General features: G+C 32.0%; 1 protein-coding gene across 1 annotated transcript; it reads left to right on the forward strand.

Annotated features, from left to right (window-relative positions):
* The first annotated feature begins 275 nt into the window (after positions 1-275).
* On the forward strand, positions 276-22,424 carry LOC143059545 (uncharacterized). The gene is made up of 11 exons (XM_076233066.1): positions 276-366; positions 2,744-2,972; positions 4,040-4,341; positions 6,143-6,184; positions 10,271-10,309; positions 12,369-12,539; positions 14,605-14,814; positions 15,642-15,721; positions 18,831-19,790; positions 21,172-21,430; positions 22,039-22,424. The coding sequence occupies exons 1-11, from the start codon at positions 340-342 to the stop codon at positions 22,387-22,389; spliced, it is 2,670 nt and encodes an 889-aa protein (XP_076089181.1). The 5' UTR covers positions 276-339; the 3' UTR covers positions 22,390-22,424.
* Positions 22,425-22,744: the final 320 nt, after the last annotated feature.

A 22,744-nucleotide genomic window follows, 5' to 3' on the forward strand; every position in this document is an offset into this window, starting at 1 on the left:
TGGCATGCCAAACCTCGCACTTTAATGGCAATGTTAAATATAACATAGAAATGACAACATAATATTACAGGACTATAATACAAATAAATAGGAAAACGTATAAGACAAAGAAACACATGATTAATGAATAACAAAAAGCATAAATCCATTCAAACAGGAAAACCAAGTTCATATTCAGATTGACATTGTGATAAAACGTAAGTACATTTATTATTGGTACATTTCCTATCAGTACAAAATGCTAATCATATGATAAAAAATTGTCCTATTTATTATCAGAGCATAAATGTTAGGATAACTTGTGTGTTATTTATGTTGGACGGGTATGTTTGACCAGAAATGGCCGAAGCTCAGGACTCGCCTCTTGTAAGCTTTACATAGATTATTTATCTATATCTTATATTTTGCTTATCTTTCTTTTTAATTTTTGCCATTGGCCTGTCAGTATATTTTTGCCATGGGGCTGTCAGTTTAGTTTTGCCATGGGGCTGTCAGTTTATTTTTCGACTTAATAGTTTAAATGTATCTATGGTATCTTACGCCTCTGTTTTAAACATATTATAATCGTAGGGTATGGTAACTGTTTTCCTTTTTAAAATCATAAACATATTATAATCGTAGGGTGTAATAACTGTTTTAAACAACATAAACACATTATACATATTATTATCTTAGGGTATAATAACAATAAACATATTATAATCGTACGGTCTAATAACTGTTTTAAGCTCTTTTGGATACTCATCATTTTGAATGAGATACACGTCAAAATTATTTATCGTTACAATATCATTATCCATGGTACACTTGTCCTTATAATTATAATGATCATGACGAATTTTTGCTTCTAGTTTACTTTGTCTATACTGGTGTCTATTTTTTAAATTTTTTTACCAAACATTTTACTTATTTATAGTTTGAAGCATGACCGAAATGTAAAAGGTATTATACAGTTTTGATTAGCATGTCCATGTAGTAACAATTCTGTTATTTTCAGCTAAATATTAGTAAGCGATATATTTGTCTACCTTAACCATAAGTACAATGTGTAAATTGTGCTCATTGCTTATCTCCGTTGAGCAATCTTGCATTGATGTATACAAATACAAATACAAATATTTTATTGGCACAAACTCAATTACAATAATTGGCAACGGCCCATACAGCTAGTATACAAATAGTAATGATGCAGCAATTAAACAATACTACATAGCATATCATTGGGCACTTTTCGAACAATGAAATGTGCAGTTATAAATATCAATAAATATAGGTTAATTTGTAAGAATAGACTACTGACATAAGTATATTGTATGTTATAGCTTCAACTAGTTCATATTACTCATTTATAAGGACATTTTTCCTTAATTCATATGATTGATTAATAAAAGATGATATTAATCTAAGTGTTTTTCTACACTTGTTATTAAGTAGTAGTTTGATATATTCATCCTCAGTTTTGAATTGTTTGTCATAATTTTTAAAATAGGACAATTTTGATATAAGAACATTTCTTTGTGATTCATAGTTTGTGCAGTGCAAGATAAAATGTTTTTCGTCTTCTATATTTTTATAATGACATAATTTGCACAACCTTTCTTCTCTGTTAACTTGCATGTATCTACCTCTTTCAATTTCAAGACTGTGTGCACTTAGCCTTAGTTTTGCCAAAGGTGCCCTATCTTTCAACATATTCAATTGGTCAACATAGTGTGCACGTTTATTTGAAAAACAAAAATGTCGAAAAAATTATAGTTTTGATGATTCTGTAATATATGAATTCTGTTCTTGTAAAATTTGGTCATGAATTCGTTGTTTTATTTGAGCAAGCATAGGTGTAATAGGTACATTAAAAGATGTCAAATATGAGAAACCCAGATTATGGATACATTTCTTCATATTACTTGTCCATAGGTTGTTTTCTCTTGTTTGAAGAAATATGTCATGAGCTAAGATTGTGTTAGATGAGATTGAATGATCTAAAAATTTCATGGAAGACATCAAAACTTTAGCTTTTAAGGGGAGTCTACTAAGCTCACTGTGACATGCATGGTTGGAAGTTTTACAGTGAACCCCAAGAATTTCTTTCATAAATTTTATATGAAACTTTTCTTATGGTTCTTTCTCAGTATTTTTTTTGAATTGATTCAATATCCCAAACTTCACTTCCATATAATAAAATTGGAAGTACCATTGCATCAAAAAGTTTTTCTTAAAGTCTACATGAATTGTTGAGACTAAGAGATTTCTTTATTTTGAATAGAACTTTTCTAGCTTTTTCCATCAATAAATTGGAGGCAAGGTTAAATTTGCCATTGTATTTTAAAGTTATCCCAAGGTAACAATATTTATCAACTGTCTCAATATAATATTTGTTGATAGTAAAAAAGTTTTGAAATGATTTGCCGTTAGAATTGAATATTAGGACTTTTGATTTTGTAGAATTTACTTCCAGCTTCCAATCCGTACAGAACTGAGCTAGAGTGAAATTGATTGCATATGTTTTTTTTAGTCTCTAGACTCCTATATATATATTTGAAATTTATCACCTATATGTTCTTTTATATAAAAAAAAATCACATACATTAAAACCTTCGTGATCTGTTAAATCCAGCTATCTTTAAACATTTCCTCTAATAAAAATATCAAAATGGTCCAGCTGGGTATGTATTCCAATAAAGAAAAACGAAAATTTAAAAAAAAGAAAGAAATGAAAAGTGGAGTCATGTATTATACATTTCAGGATAAGTTAAGAAAAGAATTAAAAAAAATTGATAAGACTTTTCAAACATGCTGTACTTTCTACAAACGAGTAGAAGACATACTTGGGGATGATTGCATAGATAGACTAACACTGGCAATAATACAACAGTATGCTCTAGGACAACAAGAAAATGCAATACATTTACAAGTTAACGAGAAACGAAAGCAACTAGTAAGAGTATGGGAATGTCTCAGGATTGGAATAATAGGTAAGACATTTATCACAACGAAACAACTAGATAAAGTATAGGATTCTCTTAGGATCTTGGTCAAATGTAAAAAGTAAAATCACAAAAAAAAACTGAACTCCGAGGAAAATTCAAACAAAAAAGTCCCTAATCAAATGGCAAATTAAAAAGCTAATACACATCAAACAATGAAATGGTCAACAACTGTCATATTCCTGACTTGGTACAGGCGTTTTCCTAAGTAGATTAAAGCTGGTTTTATAACTAGCAAAACCTCTCACATGTATGACAGTCACTTGAGTCATGTTTCACAACGTAACAACTAGAAATGCCAGGATAAGATTTATAGATAAATTATTTATCACAACGAGACATTCCATTCCATTTTTCTTTAATCCCTTGATTTGCCACTTCCTTATAGATTCACGAGATTTCAACAGCGGTAAATTAATGACTGTCAATTAATTTAATCCTTAATATCCTTTGTATGTTAACAATTATTTTTCTTAGGAAATATTTGCTGACGAGTTTTAATAACAAATTTCTTATGTAATGACTCTTTTTAAGCATTATATTTATAATAAACATACCATATCGAACAGTTTATATGTTACTTTCTTCTTCTTCTTCTTTTTCTTCTTCTTCTCCTTCTTCTAATATTGAGAATGGAAACGGGGAATATGTCAAAGAGACAATAACCAAACCTAGTATTTATGAACAAACTTTATCTTTGTCTGGATTCTAATTCTTATTCTAATTCTGTGGAACAGGATATGCTTACCCTTCCGGAGCACTTGCGATCACCCCCAGTTTTTGGTGAGATTGGTGTTGCTCAGTCTTTAGTTTTCTATGTTGTTTTTTGTGAACTATTCTTTGTCTGTTTGTCTTTTCATTTTTAACTATGGTTGTCAGTTTATTTTCAATTTATGAGTTTGACTGTTCCTCTGGTATCTCTCGCGCCTCTCTTTTAAGATAGAACATCTGACATAATTCAAAAACTTTGAAACCAACTACCCTATATCCTTCATATATACATACAAATGAGTATACTATAATTACTTTTTTTTTTATTTTGTTATGTTATTCAGGGGAAGTTGCAGCGGGTAAATCCAGCTTGATGAATTATTTGATGGGTGATAACTACCTCCCAATAGACCAGGGAATTTGTACAAAGGTTGTATGTGAAGTCTATAACAGTGACTTCAGATATGTCCAAGTTTTGTTTTGCGATGATACAAAACTGGAAAAGTTATTGGAGAACAATCCTGATGACAAGAATTGGCATTGGTTAGGGGAGATAATCGAAAATGGATATATTTTTTGGGATTTGACAAATGAGCAAGTGAACGTGAAATGTGTCAAGATTTTCTGGCCGTTAGATATATTCAAGGTAATAGTTTAGAGGTATAATTAATCAGTCCTTCAAGAATAATTATCTTTTAAACCAAAATGGCGTTACATTTCATACGTCGTGTTATGAAATATTGAGGTTTTAATTGTATCTGGTGAAGGATGGTCCAGGAAAACAGGTTTTTCTCACCAAAATCAATTTCAAGCGTTTAGTTAGAGGTTACCCTTCCGGAGAACTTAAGTTCACCCTAGGGTTTTAGTGGGTTCTTGTTTCTCAGTCTTTATCATTAATGCACGGTTTTGTGGACTTCGTCATTTTCTTTCTTGTTATGTTGGGTGGGCGGGTTTTTTTTTCCACATGGAACCGACCGTGCCCTTCCGCTGCAAACTAATTCCTTTATTCTTATTAGGCAAACTTCATACAGGAGCTTCAATAACATGTAAACGGGACTGGTATCAATAATGTGCTTCTTTTTCTTATAAATATGGTGATGCCCTTTCATAAAATAAGTAATTTAAGCTTATTGTACTAAATATTTGAAAAAAGTTAAATCACAAAAATACTGAACTCCGAAGAAAATTAAAAAAGGAAAGTACTTAATCAAATGGCAAATTCAAAAACTCAAATACACAAAATGAATGGATAACAACTGTCATATTCCTGACTTCGTACAGGCATATTTGTTATAAAGAAAATGGTGGATTGAACTTGGTTTCATAGCTAGCTAAACATCTCACATGTATGACAGTCGCATCAATTTCTAGTATATTGATAGTTATCAAAGGTACTAGGATTATAATTTAGTACTCCAGAGGCGCGTTTCGTCTACATAAACTCATCAATGACGCTCATATCAAAATATTTATAAAGCAAAACAAGTACAAAGTTGAAGAGCATTGAGGATCCAAAATTCCAAAAAGTTGTGCCAAAATCGGCTAAGGTAATTTATGCCTGGGATAAGAAAATCCATAGTTTTTCGTAGTATTCAAGGTTTTGTTAACAGGAAATTTATAAAAATGACCACATTATTGATTTTCATGTCAACACCGAAATGTGGACTACTGTGCTGGTGATACCCTCGGGGACGAAACGTCCACCAGCAGTGGCATCGACCCAGTGGTGTAAATAGTTATCAAATGTACCAGGATTATAATTTAGTACGCCAGTCGCGCGTTTCGTCTACATAAGACTCATCAGTGACGCTCATATCAAAATATTTATAAAGCCAAACAAGTACAAAGTTGAAGAGCATCGATGCGTGAACACAACAAACAGCTCTTATAGATAAAACAGCGACATTCATCAGCACCTGCAGTCTTATCTTTCCTCTATTAAACTTTTCATTGGAAAAAAACAAGCATGTGTGAACCGTGTATATTCAAACTTAGGTTAGGAGGCGTGTTTTTATATGGTTTGTAGTATTAAGCGATAGTGTTACATTATTTAAAAAACAAATCGGTATTGTCCTAAAAAAACAAGACCTATAATGGTTTACCCTTTTTTAAATTGTTATTTGGATGGAGAGTTGTCTCATTGGTACTCACACCACATCTTCCTATATCTATATAAGAAATATTCTTAATGCTTTTAAATAAAACATGTTTTTTGAGACACACAATCTCACATCAAACGAATTGACAACAACTTTTCAAGTTCGTACAGATTTGTCTTAGTTTCCTGTGTTATTCATGTACATGTTATATTTTATTTCAAAAACTGATGCAATAGGATGGTGTGATCTATCCAGAATATCCCGTTAATCTTCTGTTGCTTAAGTTATCTTAAAGTTCTTAGAAACGAAATTTCCTCAATCATAATACAAAAATATGCTTTTTTCAAGGACACCGAGTTGTTGAAAACACACGATGTAAGCGAGGAGAATGTAAGTATAAGTGATAACGTTCTCTCATTATTATAATTAATTTCATTTGTACACACATGCAAACGTGATCAGTAAAAATAACATAGATGAAAAATGTTGATAAATGATTTTTACTCTGATAAGAAACTAGATTTTCTGTTGGTTCGGTCTCATGAACCTGAAAATTATTTTGTATAAAGAAGTTTGGTCAGATGTCACAAATAAAGTCATCTAAATGTAAAATGTTTGGTCTAGAAGTTTAAGGTTACGTCAAGGATAGATTTAAGATTAGGACCACTACCGTCTTAATCTGTCAGATAATCCAGTCCAGGCAGTTCACAAAAACCACGTGACTGGGTACTCATCTGTCGAATAATCCATGTAGGCAAGTTCACAAAAACCACGTGACTGGATACTGATCTTTTGAATCGTCAAGTACAGGGAAGACCGGTTTGTCAGAAATTAAGTAAAATGCCTACAAATAAATATTTTTTAAAAGAGTATTTATCTCTATCTCAGATTTTTTATTTTGGTAATGACGAATACTTATATTTCCATGCACTGTAAATGCAAAGCCTGATTTTGGTTGCTGATAAAAAAAAAAGATTATAATAATTATAATAAATAATTTTCTGCTACGTTACTTTTCTTCGAGAATATTTTTTTCTAAATCATATATTGTTGTGCGTTTGCTACAAAATTAATATATATCATATTGTGATCTATCATCAGACATACCGAATGCATCGAATTTCTAAATACAAATTAAAGTTGATGCGAACTGAGGATGTAGTATATAATTATATTATTAGAAATGGAAAGTGAAGGTGTACTAAACTTTCTTTTGTGTTCTAACTATCTTATAACGGACGTTGCTTTCCTCAAGCGCGCGTTAAATTATCTTGATAAACCGACCAATGAAATCATACTTGCAGAAAGGATGCGAATGAGTATTACTATTCTAATTTAAATATCAAAAACCTTTATGTTAAACATATAGTTTCGTAAAGAAATGTAAATAAGGTTTAAAGCCACGTATTTTTAGATATATACCACAATTTCAATTGAGAAATATTTAGAACACATTAATATACTAGTAACAAAAAAGTTATACTTATCAATTATTTCAAACATTTTTTTATTGCAAATTTTCCCAACAATATGTTATTCACGTGATCTGTGTTAAGCGGTTCTCACACGCAGAGTTGAACAATTGGCTGCTTTCTCCATTTCCTTGTATAACCTGCAATGTTGAATACATTCTAGATCCCACCTATCGCTCAATCATCAATGCATCAATTAGATGATTAATTTAAAAGTGTGTATCGCGTCCATGGGTTATGGATGCCAAGGGTATGCAAATGTAAATAAATACAACTCTCATAATGAATACCAATATTTATCAAAGGTACCAGGTTCATCTTTCGATACACCAGACACGTGTTCTGTCTACATAAGACTTATCAGTGAGGCTCGGCTCAAAAAATTAAAAAGTAGTGTTGTCAAATCGTCCACTATTGCATAACCGGTTACTCGGATAATCGTTCGACCAATTAATCGGTTAACCGGTAGTTTGAATTGGTGTTTGAAAGCCAGTTCCTTTGGAATTTCAACCAAAGATGAAGAACTAGATCTTCAATCACTGTATTGGATACCTAAACTACATAAGTGTCCTTACAAACAACGGTATATTGCTGGGTCTTCGAAGTGCTCCACGAAACTTCTTTCTAAATTATTAACATCTATTTTATCAGCAATCAAAGACGGGCTTCAAAGTTATTGTGACACTGCCTATTCTAAAGGTGACGTGAATCAGATGTGGATCCTTAAAAATTCCAAAGATCTTTTAGAGTACATACAATCAAACTCTCTTTCATCTTGTAACAGTATTAAAAAATTTGACTTTTCTACTCTTTACACAAGTATTCCACATTCGAAACTAAAAGACAAATGGAAAGAGTTGGTATTGCTTTGCTTCATAAAAGAAATGGCCAACGTAGATACAAGTATCTTGTCTTAGGGAGGGATAAATCCTACTTTGTAAAGGATCTCTCTGATTCAAACAAAAAACTCTCTGAAACTGATATTATCAAGACGCTTGATTTCTTGATTGACAACATATTTGTTACGTTCGGAGGACGTGTTTTTCAACTGACTGTCGGCATTCCGATGGAAACAAACTGTGCCCCTCTACTTGTCGACTTGTTTCTTTATTATTATGAGGCTGACATCATGCAGGAAGAAAGATAAGAAGTTAGAAATATCCTTTAACTCTACTTTACGCTATATAGATGATGTTCTTTCACTAAATAATTCAAAATTTGGAATGCACCTATCCCATCGAACTAGAGATAAAGGATAGTAAATTTGGAACGCACCTATCCCATCGAACTAGAGATAAAGGATAGTAAATTTGGAACGCACCTATCCCATCGAACTAGAGATAAAGGATACTACAGTAAAGTTGGCCTCATATCTTGACTTACATCTAGAAATTGACAATGAGGGTCGGTTGAAAACAAAACTTTACGACAAAAGAGATGATTTCAGCTTTCCAATTGTGAACTTTCCATTTCGAAGTAGCAACATTCTAGCAGTACCTGCATACGGGGTATATATCTCCCAATTGATACGATATTCCTGTGCTTGCATTTCCTATCATGATTTTCTTGATAGAGGGTTGCTACTCACAAGGAAGCTATTAAACCAAGAGTTCCAAATGGAACGGACGCCATCACGAGTTGGTTGACCGTTATGAAATAACCGTTTCGCAAATGATATCGGATATGTTCCTTACGTCGTAACTACAATTCCCTTCCCTTTCATGAATGTGACATACCAAATTTGACTACTTACCGGATTTGTTATCCCATAAGCAACACGACAGGTGCCACATGTTGAGCAGGATCTGCTTACCCTTCCGGAGCACCTAATATCATCTCTAGTTTTTGGTGGGGTTCGTGTTGTTTATTCTTTAGTTTTCTATGTTGTGTCATATGTACTATATTGTTTGTCTGTTTGTCTTTTTCATTTTTAGCCTTGGCGTTGTCAGTTTGTTTTAGATTTATGAGTTTGACTGTCCCTTTGGTATCTTTCGTCCCTCTTTTATCTCTTTGGTATCCTACACATAGCTATAATATGTGGTATGAATGTCAATGTGATCACCTTCCATCCAAGTCATAAATTTACGCTTTTTGAATTGAAGTTTATCCTGTGAGGATTCCTTGATAAGTTTGACTTTTAATTTTCAGATGTATACACCGTATCAACTATGGCGTTTATATCAACTTAAGGTTGAAAAAAAATCTTTATCTTTTAGACGCGAATATGTCTGTAACCGATTATTTTTTTCCTTTTCTCTTGTCTCCGAAATTAATGTGGAGTGTTTTAATTTGAAATGATTAAACATGTTACTCGTACTATCACGTATACATTTAGTACATTCACATTCAATTTGGTTTGCATTTCACAATATTTTAGTTGACATTTTGTTTAAAGTATATAAAAGCCTTACACGACGGAGGTTGCTCATTAAGAAGTAGGTCTACACGCTATTAGATCAAAAATAAAATAATGAAGTAAATCGTAAGATTTGATCGTATTACTGATTTAACGTTACTGTTAAAATAACATGTATACTAATTATGTTTCATTAAGAACTTGCCCAAAGCTGAGCAACAAGTTCTAATTAATTCTATGTTTTTTTGGATTAACAATAGCAATCAATATACTGGACAATTGATCTGTCAAATTAATTACTGCGACGACAATTTCTAAATAAACATAACTATTTAATGATTTCAACACAAATTTATATCAAATCTATCAAAATTGAAAAAAAAAAATGTCCGGTTAACCGGTTAGCGTTTTTGGTATTCGGTATTCGGTATTCGGTCGTTGACAACAGTATTAAAAAGCCAAAAACAAGTACAAAGTTGAAAACCATTGAGGACCCAAAATTCAAAAAAATTGAGCAAAATACGGCAAAAGTAATCTATGCCTGGGATAAGAAAATCCTTAGTTTTTCGAATAATACATCCTTTTGTAGGTAAACTAAAACAGTAAACTTAAAATGGCCATATAATTGATATTTTTTTTTCGTTTTAGGAAGATTGTATGGCAGAAAACGAATTAGGTCATCCGATGGTAGGTAATACGTTCCTTTGTTTTCCTCTCATTGTTGATGTTCTTTCGTTAAATGGATTCTTAGAAATTCTAAAGAACTTCGGGATAATTTCAAATCTTGGTCTGTTTCTGAAATTAATTCTAACATAACTTTTGATTTTTTAACCCTGCATGCCACCATTTCAAATGTGAAATTATAATTGTTTTGAATATACATTGAACGACAAAATTTCTTCCTATGTGACATTTAAATTTTCTGACGCCAAACACGCGAAAAATGAATGTGTGTTTTTTTTTTTTTTAATTTGATAGATTCTTTTTGTGAATTTTTGTAAATGTTTGTTTGTTTGTAGATTATAACACAGTGATGACTGCTGTAACCATATTTTGACTACTTTACCGATTATGTCTTGAAAAAATAACGATATTTTGCGACTGTCATACAAGTGAGAAGTTTAGCGCTATAAAACCAGGTTCTATCAACCATTTTCTACATTTTAAAATGCCTGTCCCAAGTCAGGAATATGACATTCGTTTGATATGTTTTATCATTTGATTTTACTATTTGATTAGGGACTTTCCGTTTTGGATTTCCCGCGGAGGTCAGCATTTTTGTGATTTTGCTTTTTCCATGCTTTCAGCTTGTAAAGAAATGCTTTTGCTTAATCGAATTATGACTAAAGAACAGCGATATACTACTATTGTTTGTATTCATATACTTGACAGATATTAAAAAAAAAAAAAAAAAAACACCGAATGAAATATATGTTGTGCGATTCAGTTATGAAAACATGAACACTATTGAGAATATGAAATGGCAATCAATGTTTTTTTTGTATATACACAATAATGTTTATGAATTAATCGAATTAAGTTATAATGTAATAAACCAAACGCATACGTAGAGAAAACTCGTCATGAGGTCTGCTAACAGGTATCAAAAAAGGAAAAAATATATTTTGAAGAACCGAAGAGATGAGTTAACGCAATAACAGTCCAGTCAAGCTAAGATTTAACCTCAAACTAATTGCAACCGATTTTTTTTTAGTTCTAATCTATAGCATTATGCCCTTTATATACCCAGAAAAAAGTCCATAAAATCTAACTTGAGGAAAACTCAAAATCACATTTTGTATTTCCTATGGAATATTAACATTGGAAGGGGATATAACTCTTGCAGTCAGGTTTTGGTTGTTTTTCTGGAAATTTATGTAAAGTATGATACTTTGATTGGTTATAAGTTTGTATTTGACTAAATTATGTAATATTCTGCTCATGAAATGTACCAAACCGAAGTGTTATGGGTAGTTTTTTTTCGTGCCTTTTTTATGAAAGAAATTGCAAATTTGAAGCTTTGTGACCATTTTGAAAAAATAATGTAATTTGGTATTGTTTATATCTGTATATTATATTTTTTCAGCAACTTACTTATCTAAAGAAACTTTAAACCACAAAAAGAGGAATACATGCTTAATTATTTTTATTAAATTTGAGATTCTTTACCTTAACATGTTGAAAAATTCAATAAATGGTCAACTAACCCGCCTCCGGGTGCGTGAATTTCTCGTTGCATTGAAGACCTGTTGGCGACCTTCTGCTGTTGTCTGCTCTATGACTATGGTCGGGTTGTTGTCTCTTTGGCACATTCCTTATTTCCATTCTAAATTTTAATTTTAACTAATGAATTACAAAATCTAGATTATAGCTTGATTAAATATATTGAAACATCTTTAGAATTGTTTGTTATACTCTAAAGACCACTAAAAAAATCAAGAATCAACACATTCTGATGAATAGAAGCGGTAAAGTTATAATTGTGTATCAATTTTTATGGATATTTTTGCCTTTTTTGCAAGAGTTATCTCCCTTTTCAATACAAATTTACATAGGAATTTAAAATGGTGTTTTTTTAGTCTTCCTCAAGTTAGATTTTTTTCTGTGTTTATTTTGGGTATACTGCTAAAGATTAAAACTTAAAAATCTTCTGTTGCAATTACTTTCGGGTTATGATCAAATTTATGCTAGATTGACTGCACTATAAGCAACAAAGACAACATATTGTTCACTTTCTATTGAACAGATACTTAAAAATCCATCTGTTGTGTTTGTGGACTATCCTGGACTGGATGATTCGGTAAATGAAGACGGAAGTAGTCCTAGTCTTAAATTCATCCTCGGGAAAATCGAAGAGAAAATGGTGGATGGGTTTCTGATTCTTATTGACAACTCACACCACAATTGTATGAAAGAAGTAATTATCTTATAATAACCATTTGACAACTCACACCACAACTGTATGAAAGAAGTAATTATCTTTTAATAACCATTTGACAACTCACACCACAATTGTATGAAAGAAGTAATTATCTTATAATAACCATTTGACAACTCACACCACAATTGTATGAAAGAAGTAATTATCTTTTAATAACCATTTGACAACTCACACCACAACTGTATGAAAGAAGTAATTATCTTATAATAACCATTTGACAACTCACACCACAATTGTATGAAAGAAGTAATTATCTTATAATAACCATTTGACAACTCACACCACAATTGTATGAAAGAAGTAATTATCTTTTAATAACCATTTGACAACTCACACCACAATTGTATGAAAGAAGTAATTATCTTATAATAACCATTTGACAACTCACACCACAACTGTATGAAAGAAGTAATTATCTTTTAATAACCATTTGACAACTCACACCACAATTGTATGAAAGAAGTAATTATCTTATAATAACCATTTGACAACTCACACCACAATTGTATGAAAGAAGTAATTATCTTTTAATAACCATTTGACAACTCACACCACAATTGTATGAAAGAAGTAATTATCTTTTAATAACCATTTGACAACTCACACCACAACTGTATGAAAGAAGTAATTATCTTATAATAACCATTTGACAACTCACACCACAATTGTATGAAAGAAGTAATTATCTTATAATAACCATTTGACAACTCACACCACAATTGTATGAAAGAAGTAATTATCTTATAATAACCATTTGACAACTCACACCACAATTGTATGAAAGAAGTAATTATCTTATAATAACCATTTGACAACTCACACCACAATTGTATGAAAGAAGTAATTATCTTATAATAACCATTTGACAACTCACACCACAATTGTATGAAAGAAGTAATTATCTTATAATAACCATTTGACAACTCACACCACAATTGTATGAAAGAAGTAATTATCTTATAATAACCATTTGACAACTCACACCACAATTGTATGAAAGAAGTAATTATCTTTTAAAATTCACATTATTACTGTTTGCAGAAAGTTTTATTTCCCGAGGGTATCACCAGCCCAGTAGTAAGCTATTCTATGTTGATTGGAATTATCATTGATATGGTCTTATTTATAAATTAACTTTTTATTAAACTTTTGATTTTTGAAATACTAATGCTTTTCTACACCAGGAATAGATTATATTATCTGACAAAACTTTTGATTTTTGAAATACTTATGCTTTTCTACACCAGGAATAGATTATATTAGCTGACAAAACTTTTCATTTTTGAAATACTTATGCTTTTCTACACCAGGAATAGATTATATTATCTGACAAAACTTTTGATTTTTGAAATACTTATGCTTTTCTACACCAGGAATAGATTATATTATCTGACAAAACTTTTGATTTTTGAAATACTTATGCTTTTCTACACCAGGAATAGATTATATTAGCTGACAAAACTTTTCATTTTTGAAATACTTATGCTTTTCTACACCAGGAATAGATTATATTATCTGACAAAACTTTTAGGAATTTTGCTTCTTCAATGCTCTTTAACTTCGTACTTCATTCCGCTTTTTGAACTGTTTTTGATTCGAGCATCACTAGTAAGTTTTTTGTAGACGAAAGGGGCGCAAATACAAAATTCAATCCTGGTATCTACAATGAATTTATCTGTATTTTGTCACTTTTCTGTTCTTAATGCTAGAAAAAAGTCAACCTGACCCTTCAGTACGAATGTTCCAACCAGAGATATAATCGGTAAATGAGTGTGCATATTATCCTTAACTATTGGTAGTGAATGTTGACATTTAAAGATAAACCTGTGGACGGTCTGGATTCACTCAGGTTATGTTTACCTTGATCTATATTCTCAAGAAATTGCTGGGATTTGAACATCAATAATTTGATGTTACCTCTGATAAATCAGGCTTAAAAAATTTTGAAAATCAATATTTTGTATTTTTCTCCTACGCCATCGATATTATTGACGGATGCATACATTCAAATCTAATTCAACATGCCAATCCTTCTTTTCAGATACAGAAGTTTATGTCTCACGTTGTTGTTCAGATTCCTAATTCTAAACTTGATGCAGACAAATGTTTGTTTATATGTAACAAATGGGACCTCGTGTCAACGAAACCACATAAAAAGATTGAATTGAAAGAGTCGGTCCTTAGAAAATTACAGGAGGAATGGCCTACAGTTCAAGAGAGTCAAGTCATCCAGTTTTCTTGTGTTGAAAAGGTATTTGAATGAAATTTTACAGCAACATATTACAATTAGTTTAATTTTTTAATGAGTCAATATCTACTGCAAAATCTGACAGTTAAAATAGTTTCGATATAGAAAGTTTGAACACCAGCCCGAGACTATTGAAGCAACATTGTGATGACAAGACGCCTTTGCTTATTATTTTGTTTTAGAAACATGTGTCTTGTTAAAAAGTGGTGAAATATACCAGAGGAACATTCAAACTCATAGATAACAACTAAACTTACAATGTCATGGCTGAAAATAAAGACAACCGGAAAAACTACAGTACACAACTTATAAAACTAAAGACGAAGCATCACGAATCCCATAAAAAGGGGCGTTCTCGGGTGTTCCAGAAGGATAGGCAGATCTTGCTCCACATGTGGTACCCGTCGTGTTGTTCATTTAAATACAAACCCAGTTAAAAGTCTAATTTGGTAGGTCACATTTGCGAAAAGGGATCAACGAGATTGTAGTAACGATAGAAGGAACATACCGATATTCCGTAACGGTCAACCAACTCATGATGGGACCGTAAAACTTAAGAAGTTGTGATTTCAACTTCACCTTTTAGGAAATTTTGGTTAAAGAGTTTGAGCAGCAATCCTCTTTCAATGAAATCTCGATAGGATATTCAAGTTCGGGAATATCTAACCAATTGGGAGACATTTTGTTTGACTAGATCGTCAGTATTTGTATAGGATTTAGGATTTTCAACATTTTGCTTTGAGCATCACTGAAGTAACATATTGATATGGTTATTATATTTACTAGTTTATAAAAAAAAGAACCATTCAAAGAAGTTTTTGTTGTTTCAGCAAAATGAAACTGAATTGATCAATGCCTTTTACCAATTGGTAATAACAACAAAACGGAGACGATTGGAGGAGTATTGGCTGTAAGTAAAACTGAAAATACAGATTTGTTTGGGTATTAAAATTATCTGTTACAAAATGTTAGAAATTATTATAAATTAAGGAATGTATCTTACTCATGCAAAGCTCTGATTCCTTTCACGCACTTGGCTATACTTTTTGGACCTTTTGGGTTATAGCTCTTCATCTTTTATATAAGCTTTTGATTTCAAATATTTTGGCCAAAGCATCACTGAAGAGACAAGTATTGTCGAAATGCGCATCTGGTGCCGGAAAATTGATACCGTTAATGTTATTCTATATGTGTCAACTACTGAGCCAGTGTTTTGTCAAAGAACGTCTCTTCCTTTTCTCAAAAAAGTTAATCGAAAAATACTAAGACCTAATAAATAAATATGCTGTGTCTATTTCATATATAAAACAAAATAGTCTAAAACGTTATCAAAGGTACCAGGATTATAATTTAGTACGCCAGACGCGCGTTTCGTCTTCATAAGACTTATCAGTGACGCTCATATCAAAATATTTATATAGCCAAACAAGAACAAATTTGAAGAGCATTGAGGATCCAAACTTCCAAAAAGTTGTGCCAAATACATTTAAGGTAATCTATGCCTGGGATAAGAAAATCCTTAGTTTTTCGAAACATTCAAAGTTTTGTAAACAGGAAATTTATTAAAATGACCACATTATTGATATTCATGTCAACACCGAAGTGTTGACTACTGGGCTGGTGATACCCTCGGGGACGAAACGTCCACCAGCAGTGGCATCGACCAAGTGGTGTAAACAGTTATCAAAGGTACCAGGATAATAATTTAGTACACCAGACACGCGTTTCGTCTACATAAGACTCATCAGTGACGCTCATATCAAAATATTTATAAAGCCAAACAAGTACAAAGTTGAAGAGCATTGAGGATCCAAAATTCCAAAAAGTTGTGCCAAATACGGCTAAGGTAATCTATGCCTGGGATAAAAAAATCCTTAGTTTTTTGAAAAATTCTAAGTTTTGTAACAGTCAATTTATTAAAATGACCACATTTTTTATATTCATGTCAACAACGAAGTGTTGACTACTGGGCTGGTGATACCCTCGGGGACGAAACGTCCACCAGCAGTGGCATCGACCCAGTGGTGTAAATAGTTATCAAAGGTACCAGGATTATAATTTAGTACGACAGACACGCGTTTCGTCTTCATTAGTGACGCTAATATCAAAATATTTATTTATTTATAACAAGTACAAAATTAAGTTATGGAATCTAGGTTATGAAGTTGTTTATCTCTTTATTTAACTTTAGTTTTCCCGTTACTCCTTTTCGTGCTATCATCCAAACTATTGTATCTTTAACTTTTCATATTTTTTAAGTTGGTCGCCACATTTTTCAATATAACAAAATTATTAACATCTGTTATACAATTGGCAGGCTAATCTAGTTTTATAAGCAGGTTTAACCAACCATATTTTTCGGGAAATGCCTGTTCAAAGTCAAGAATATTGCAGTTGTTTTACACTTGTTTCCTTCTCCATCAGCAATTTGGTAGCACCATCGGTAGTAACAGTTTTGTTTGCAAAAGGGAATTAAGCTTTCCTGTAAGCACCATCATACAGTTGCAGTTACAAAATATCAAACTCGCTTTTATGCTGACAAAGAGTAGACAAACTAGGGATAGAATTAGATAAGATAAATGTATATGATTCCATCTATAGAATATATATGATATGGGTACAGGGGAATTGGAATTGAGTTTTTGACGTTTACATGTAGGTCCGTAATTTCAAATTATTTCTGGAAATAGTTGGTGGTATTTTAGTTCCAGAATCTATAAATTTAGGGGTAAGGGGTATGGGGTGTCCGATTCCGAAACACCGAATATAAAGAAACGAAATTCTGTAGTCCCGAATAAGTAAAGACAAAATCCTGTGTTAAAGGTTCTACCATTCCTCAATAATATCAAATTGGAATATGAGATATTCTTTCAATTTTTAAGGTTAAAGAAACATGGATAGAAACTAATCCATGCATGTTTCATATTATTTATATTTTATTTATCTGTAAAGAGAAAGATTAAAGTTCGTGAAATGAATACACAGACAGAACTGCCCCCTTGCGATGACTTGATTTGTCAAAAGTTGGTTAAACGGAGAAATGAATACGCAGACAGAACTGCTCCTTCCGAATACCAGTACTTGATTTGTCAGTCTACTAATCTTTTTTGGATTGTTCTAATGGAGTTATATTCATTACTCAGACTCTGTTAAAAAAAAACTAGTTTATTACTAGAATTATTCCTTCTTTACCTTCAGTGTCGCCTTTCCTTTTCTGAAAGAGCCTGTTTTTAACTAGCGATCCATGATGATTATTATTACTAGGTTAATGTTATCGAGAAACACCACCCGTGGAGATGTTGAGTTATACCCAGGAAAAATAGTTTAAAAGGAATGATGACAAGTTATCATAGAAATTAAGGTTGAGACAGAACAACAAATGACTATTATATTGATATGTATGTAAAAAAAATAATCATTGTCGAAATTTTAGTGAGGCAATTGCCTCACTTGCCTCAAGGGTAGCTACGGCCTTGTTAATTGGCCATATCATAAAGGAATACTTTTGAAGTATGTGATATTTATCAGATTTTGAAACTTAACGTATGTACTTTTTTCCGAGTCAATCGTCAATTCTAATGATGAGATCATAGATTTGCGTATGTTAACTGAAAAGTTGCATAATCACAAAAGCTGCACATAAGAAGGACGAAAAAGGACACAAATAGTTCATAATCAATAAAGATAGGTACACTCTACAGAAAAAAACTAAAATTGACAACAAATCACAGAACAATGGGATTATAGTTGTTTCGAAGAAGCTTTAAAAAAAAAAAAAAAAAAAAAAAAAAACTTTTTGGCATATTAATTTATTTAAGTGTGCAAAAAAAGTATTTTCGGGCATTTTTACCATAGATGATTCTCTGGCAACGTGTAGTAAAGGTATCGGTAAATAAACTTGTTAGTACTTATTTTTGATACACTCTTATGCAAAATCTTACATTTTATTTATTATTTCCCCCTACCCATCATTTACCGATATATGCTTACATTACTAATATTTTGAACTTTCCCATCAGGTGGCTGACAAACCTTTGTGAAGTTGCATTGGGACTCATCAAATGTCGGCATCAGTGGTGCAAAACTGAAGAAACAATGACGGAAGTAAAACAGAAAGCTCTAAAAGATGCGGAGTTTCTAAAAGAGGTTAAGGCAGATTTACTCGTTAATGGGGCTGCAATCTTAGACAACAAAACTGATCTTGTAAAGAGAGATTATGAGGCTTACTTAAAAGAAAGATTGCAAGGATATTGCAAGTCAATGATTTTGAAAAAGAATAGTTCGTTTACACATGATCTGTATGAGGCAAAGAGAGACTTTAGTTTAAATTTACAAACTTTCAAAGAAGATATTGATGTTTGGTTTCAGAATCTCCAAAATAACATTGTTAAACAATCTTGGCTTTTAAATCTATTTTATAAAACCAGTTGCCAGTCGGTGAACCAATTTGATTTCCTCCTACTTGGACTAGTAATGGTTATCCCATTGGCCAAAGTAATATTGGTAGGGGCACTACTTAAAGATGAAATTGATGAAGCACGCATGAAAAATCCGAATCACAGAATTAAGATGGAGGTTAGCCTACTTAGTTACCATGTTGAAGAAATACGGAACAATTTCATTATGCATATTGAACGTCAGATGGCGCTTCTAAACAATATCGGTAAATTGGAAATACAACCTTGCAATGAGCAAATAACTGACCGCTTACAAAGAGTTATAGATGGGCTTTTAAATGTTTTCCTCAGAGATGTAGCTGTCCATGAAATACCACCGGAGGATGTGCTGGTTATTGAGGAACTTGACAGATCAAGACATTTTGTTCACACCGTTCAATGTAACGGTCTTGGAGAGCTAGCTAGAAAGAAAATAGAAACAAGAATACCACATAAACTAAAAGGAGATGAAAAAAGCAGGGCAGAATACTCCAAGAGCTTGTCCACTCAAGTAACGTACTGTAGAGAATTAATATTGCTAAGGTGAGTTTCATGCTTTCAATTTCATATTTAAAAGGAGATTGATGAAAAAGGGTGTTCGATTCTCACTTTAAAAATATCCAGCTCTTCAAAGACTATAATAATTAACTAGTTTATTTCACAATAAAAAAAAAATCAAAGACGACAAACAGAGAACGCATATTTTAGTAAGTCAGATGATTAATTTTGAAACTATAGTTAAACATGTTATCGTATGAGAGGGATGCCCATGCAAACGTCTCCCTTTTCTCGAGCTTGAGTGATTAACCAAGTTAAGTGTTTGGACCCAAATGAAATGATGAAATTCCCTTTGAACCTCATTCAATTAATCGATTGGAAGTTCCACTGACACATTTTGCATATCTTGGAAGAGTTTATAAAATCAAACTACCATAAAAGATATATTTGCGTTTTGGTTTGTTCAAGCCCTTTAAAACATTGAATACAGTAAAGGTCTTTGGAACATTAGATAGTATAGCACAACTTACCTTGCATTACTGGTCACAGTAACATATCTAACAAATACGATTATTGAAATGATAATAAAATTTGCACTCGTGTTGGTCTATATTATGCCACAGTAGTCATTATGGAATTACATCCATCCCTCTCTTGACCACTTAAGGTATCCTTTGATATACACAATGATAATATTAAAGTAGATCACTATTGGCATAGTCATGCCTTTCTTTTTTATCAGGCAACTGTAGTTTACCGCTGTTCAATAGTCCTAAATCGATTAAGGGAAACATATCTGGGTTATAAACCACAACCAAGTTAACACTCAACCGCCACATATGTTACAGTTGCTTTAGTTTTGCATTAACTATTGTTCTAGATAAACCTATCATACAAATTGTCTTCCTAGGAGTTCAAGAATCACAGAAGTTTTTCCATAAAGAACTTGGTTGATATGACAAACGATTGCATCAAACTTAATGTTATTCGATTCAAATTTATACAGTAAACAAACCGTATGCCAAAATATGTGGTATATTAAAAACATCTGTTATTAGATCACAATGTTGGTGCAATTGAAATCATTAGTTGTCTGTTTTTCATTTACCTGGACGAAAGGTATATAGATGAAGCATGACTAGAGAAAAAAATGAGAACAATGTTTTTTTTTACAAACTACTGTTTATGACATTGCATTGTTTATCAGCGATGGTGCCAGAGTTTCAGGCTCATATGAACCTACTACTACTATTATATTCTGTGGCACTAAATGAGAAATATAAATTAGAACCAAGTCGCTTCGTGTTTTTCATTTTTGTTTATAATAGATTAATGCTAGATAACTTTTTTTCAAATACTATTCAGATGAACAAGGAATATAAAGGGAAATAACTCTATATAACCTTTTTATTTCTTCAATAAACAGGAAACTAAGCGTGCTAACAGCTGACATGGACTATCAACATTTTGTGCAGTACAAAGGTTCATGCATAGAGGATGTAGATGGTTGTATAACATTGTACCTGTTCATGGAGAAATGTGATGGTAATCTGGATGACATATACATAGAGAAGGGATTAGGTTCCAGGAAAATGATTGACATTTGTATAGAGACGGCTAAAGGTGTTAACTTTCTACATAAACATGGAATTGTTCACCGAGATATTAAGCCTCAAAACTTTCTGGTAAGTTTACTCACAAGTTATACTTAAGTGATTACCCGAACTATTTCGTCATTTACCAATAATTCAAAATATAAATATAATTCGTTTTTTACAATGGCAAGTTTACAGACATTTACTATTTTGGATACGTGTTTTTGTGAAGCTTTGACCTTTCCCATAATTCAAACATTAATTTGGAATATAAAGAGAAAAATGAAATCATTGAGAAAATGGACATTTATAAGTCCAATAAAACACATTAGGGCACTGATGTTCAAAATCTCATAAACAGATTCTGAAGACAAATCTATAAACGGATTCGCGAAGACAAATCTCATAAACAGTCAAAAATTAGGGAAATCCCTTTAATTCTAAAATGAGCTATGCGAATTTACATTTTGTCGTATATTACAATTGGAAATAGGATACACATCGATATAATTACATTACATTTTATATTAGGCACAAAAGCTCTTTCAAACTCAAAAGTTAACGACAAATTGACAACGCCATGGTAAATAACAGAAAAAGAAGAAAAGACAAACAAAACACAACACAGAAAGCGATGATGATGAATATAAAAGTTAAGTAGGTCAAAGTTTACTACTGATTTTTCTATTTTTTTCAAGGTCAAAGATGGTATTATCAAGATATGCGATGTCGGTCATTCTAAAGAAGAGGACAAAATTGTAACCATAGGATCAGAGCGAGGTACTAAAAAGTATCACCCTCCGGAAATAATGAATGACTATTCCATGCACACACCAAAATCAGATATATACAGCCTAGGTATGGTCTTCTGTGAAGTGTGGAAAGATGGTTGGACTAAATCAACAGGATTATTAAGTAGTCTATCTAACACAGATACAAAACAGAAAGTACAGAAAGCTATGAAAAAGATAATAACAGGCTGTTTGCATAACGATCCAAATAATCGTCCAGACATTCAAACTCTTCTAAAACAACTATACTCAATTTAACAAATGTGTTAAAGATAAAACCTTAATCCTGTTAATTGTGTTCATTGCTATTTCTAGATAAGAAAATGCCTGTACCAAGTCAGGAATATGACAGGTGTTATCCATTCGTTTTGTGTGTTTGAGCTTTTGATTTTGCCATTCATTTAGAGACTTTCCGTTTTGAATTTTCCTGGGAGTTTTTGTTATTTTATTTTCTTTCACAAGAGCTACAACTCAAACATTTTCAAATTCATTAACCTTACAAAATAATAGTTCCGGTTCCCGAAGTAAAACGTTTCACAGCTATGAAAAGCATATGAGTATATTCTGTTATCATTTACTCATTGTTTTAAGCCTTTAGCTGATTTGGAATAAT

The sequence above is a fragment of the Mytilus galloprovincialis genome, chromosome 1 (genome assembly GCF_965363235.1).
Source record: "Mytilus galloprovincialis chromosome 1, xbMytGall1.hap1.1, whole genome shotgun sequence".
In the NCBI taxonomy this organism is placed as follows: Eukaryota; Metazoa; Mollusca; class Bivalvia; order Mytilida; family Mytilidae; genus Mytilus; species Mytilus galloprovincialis.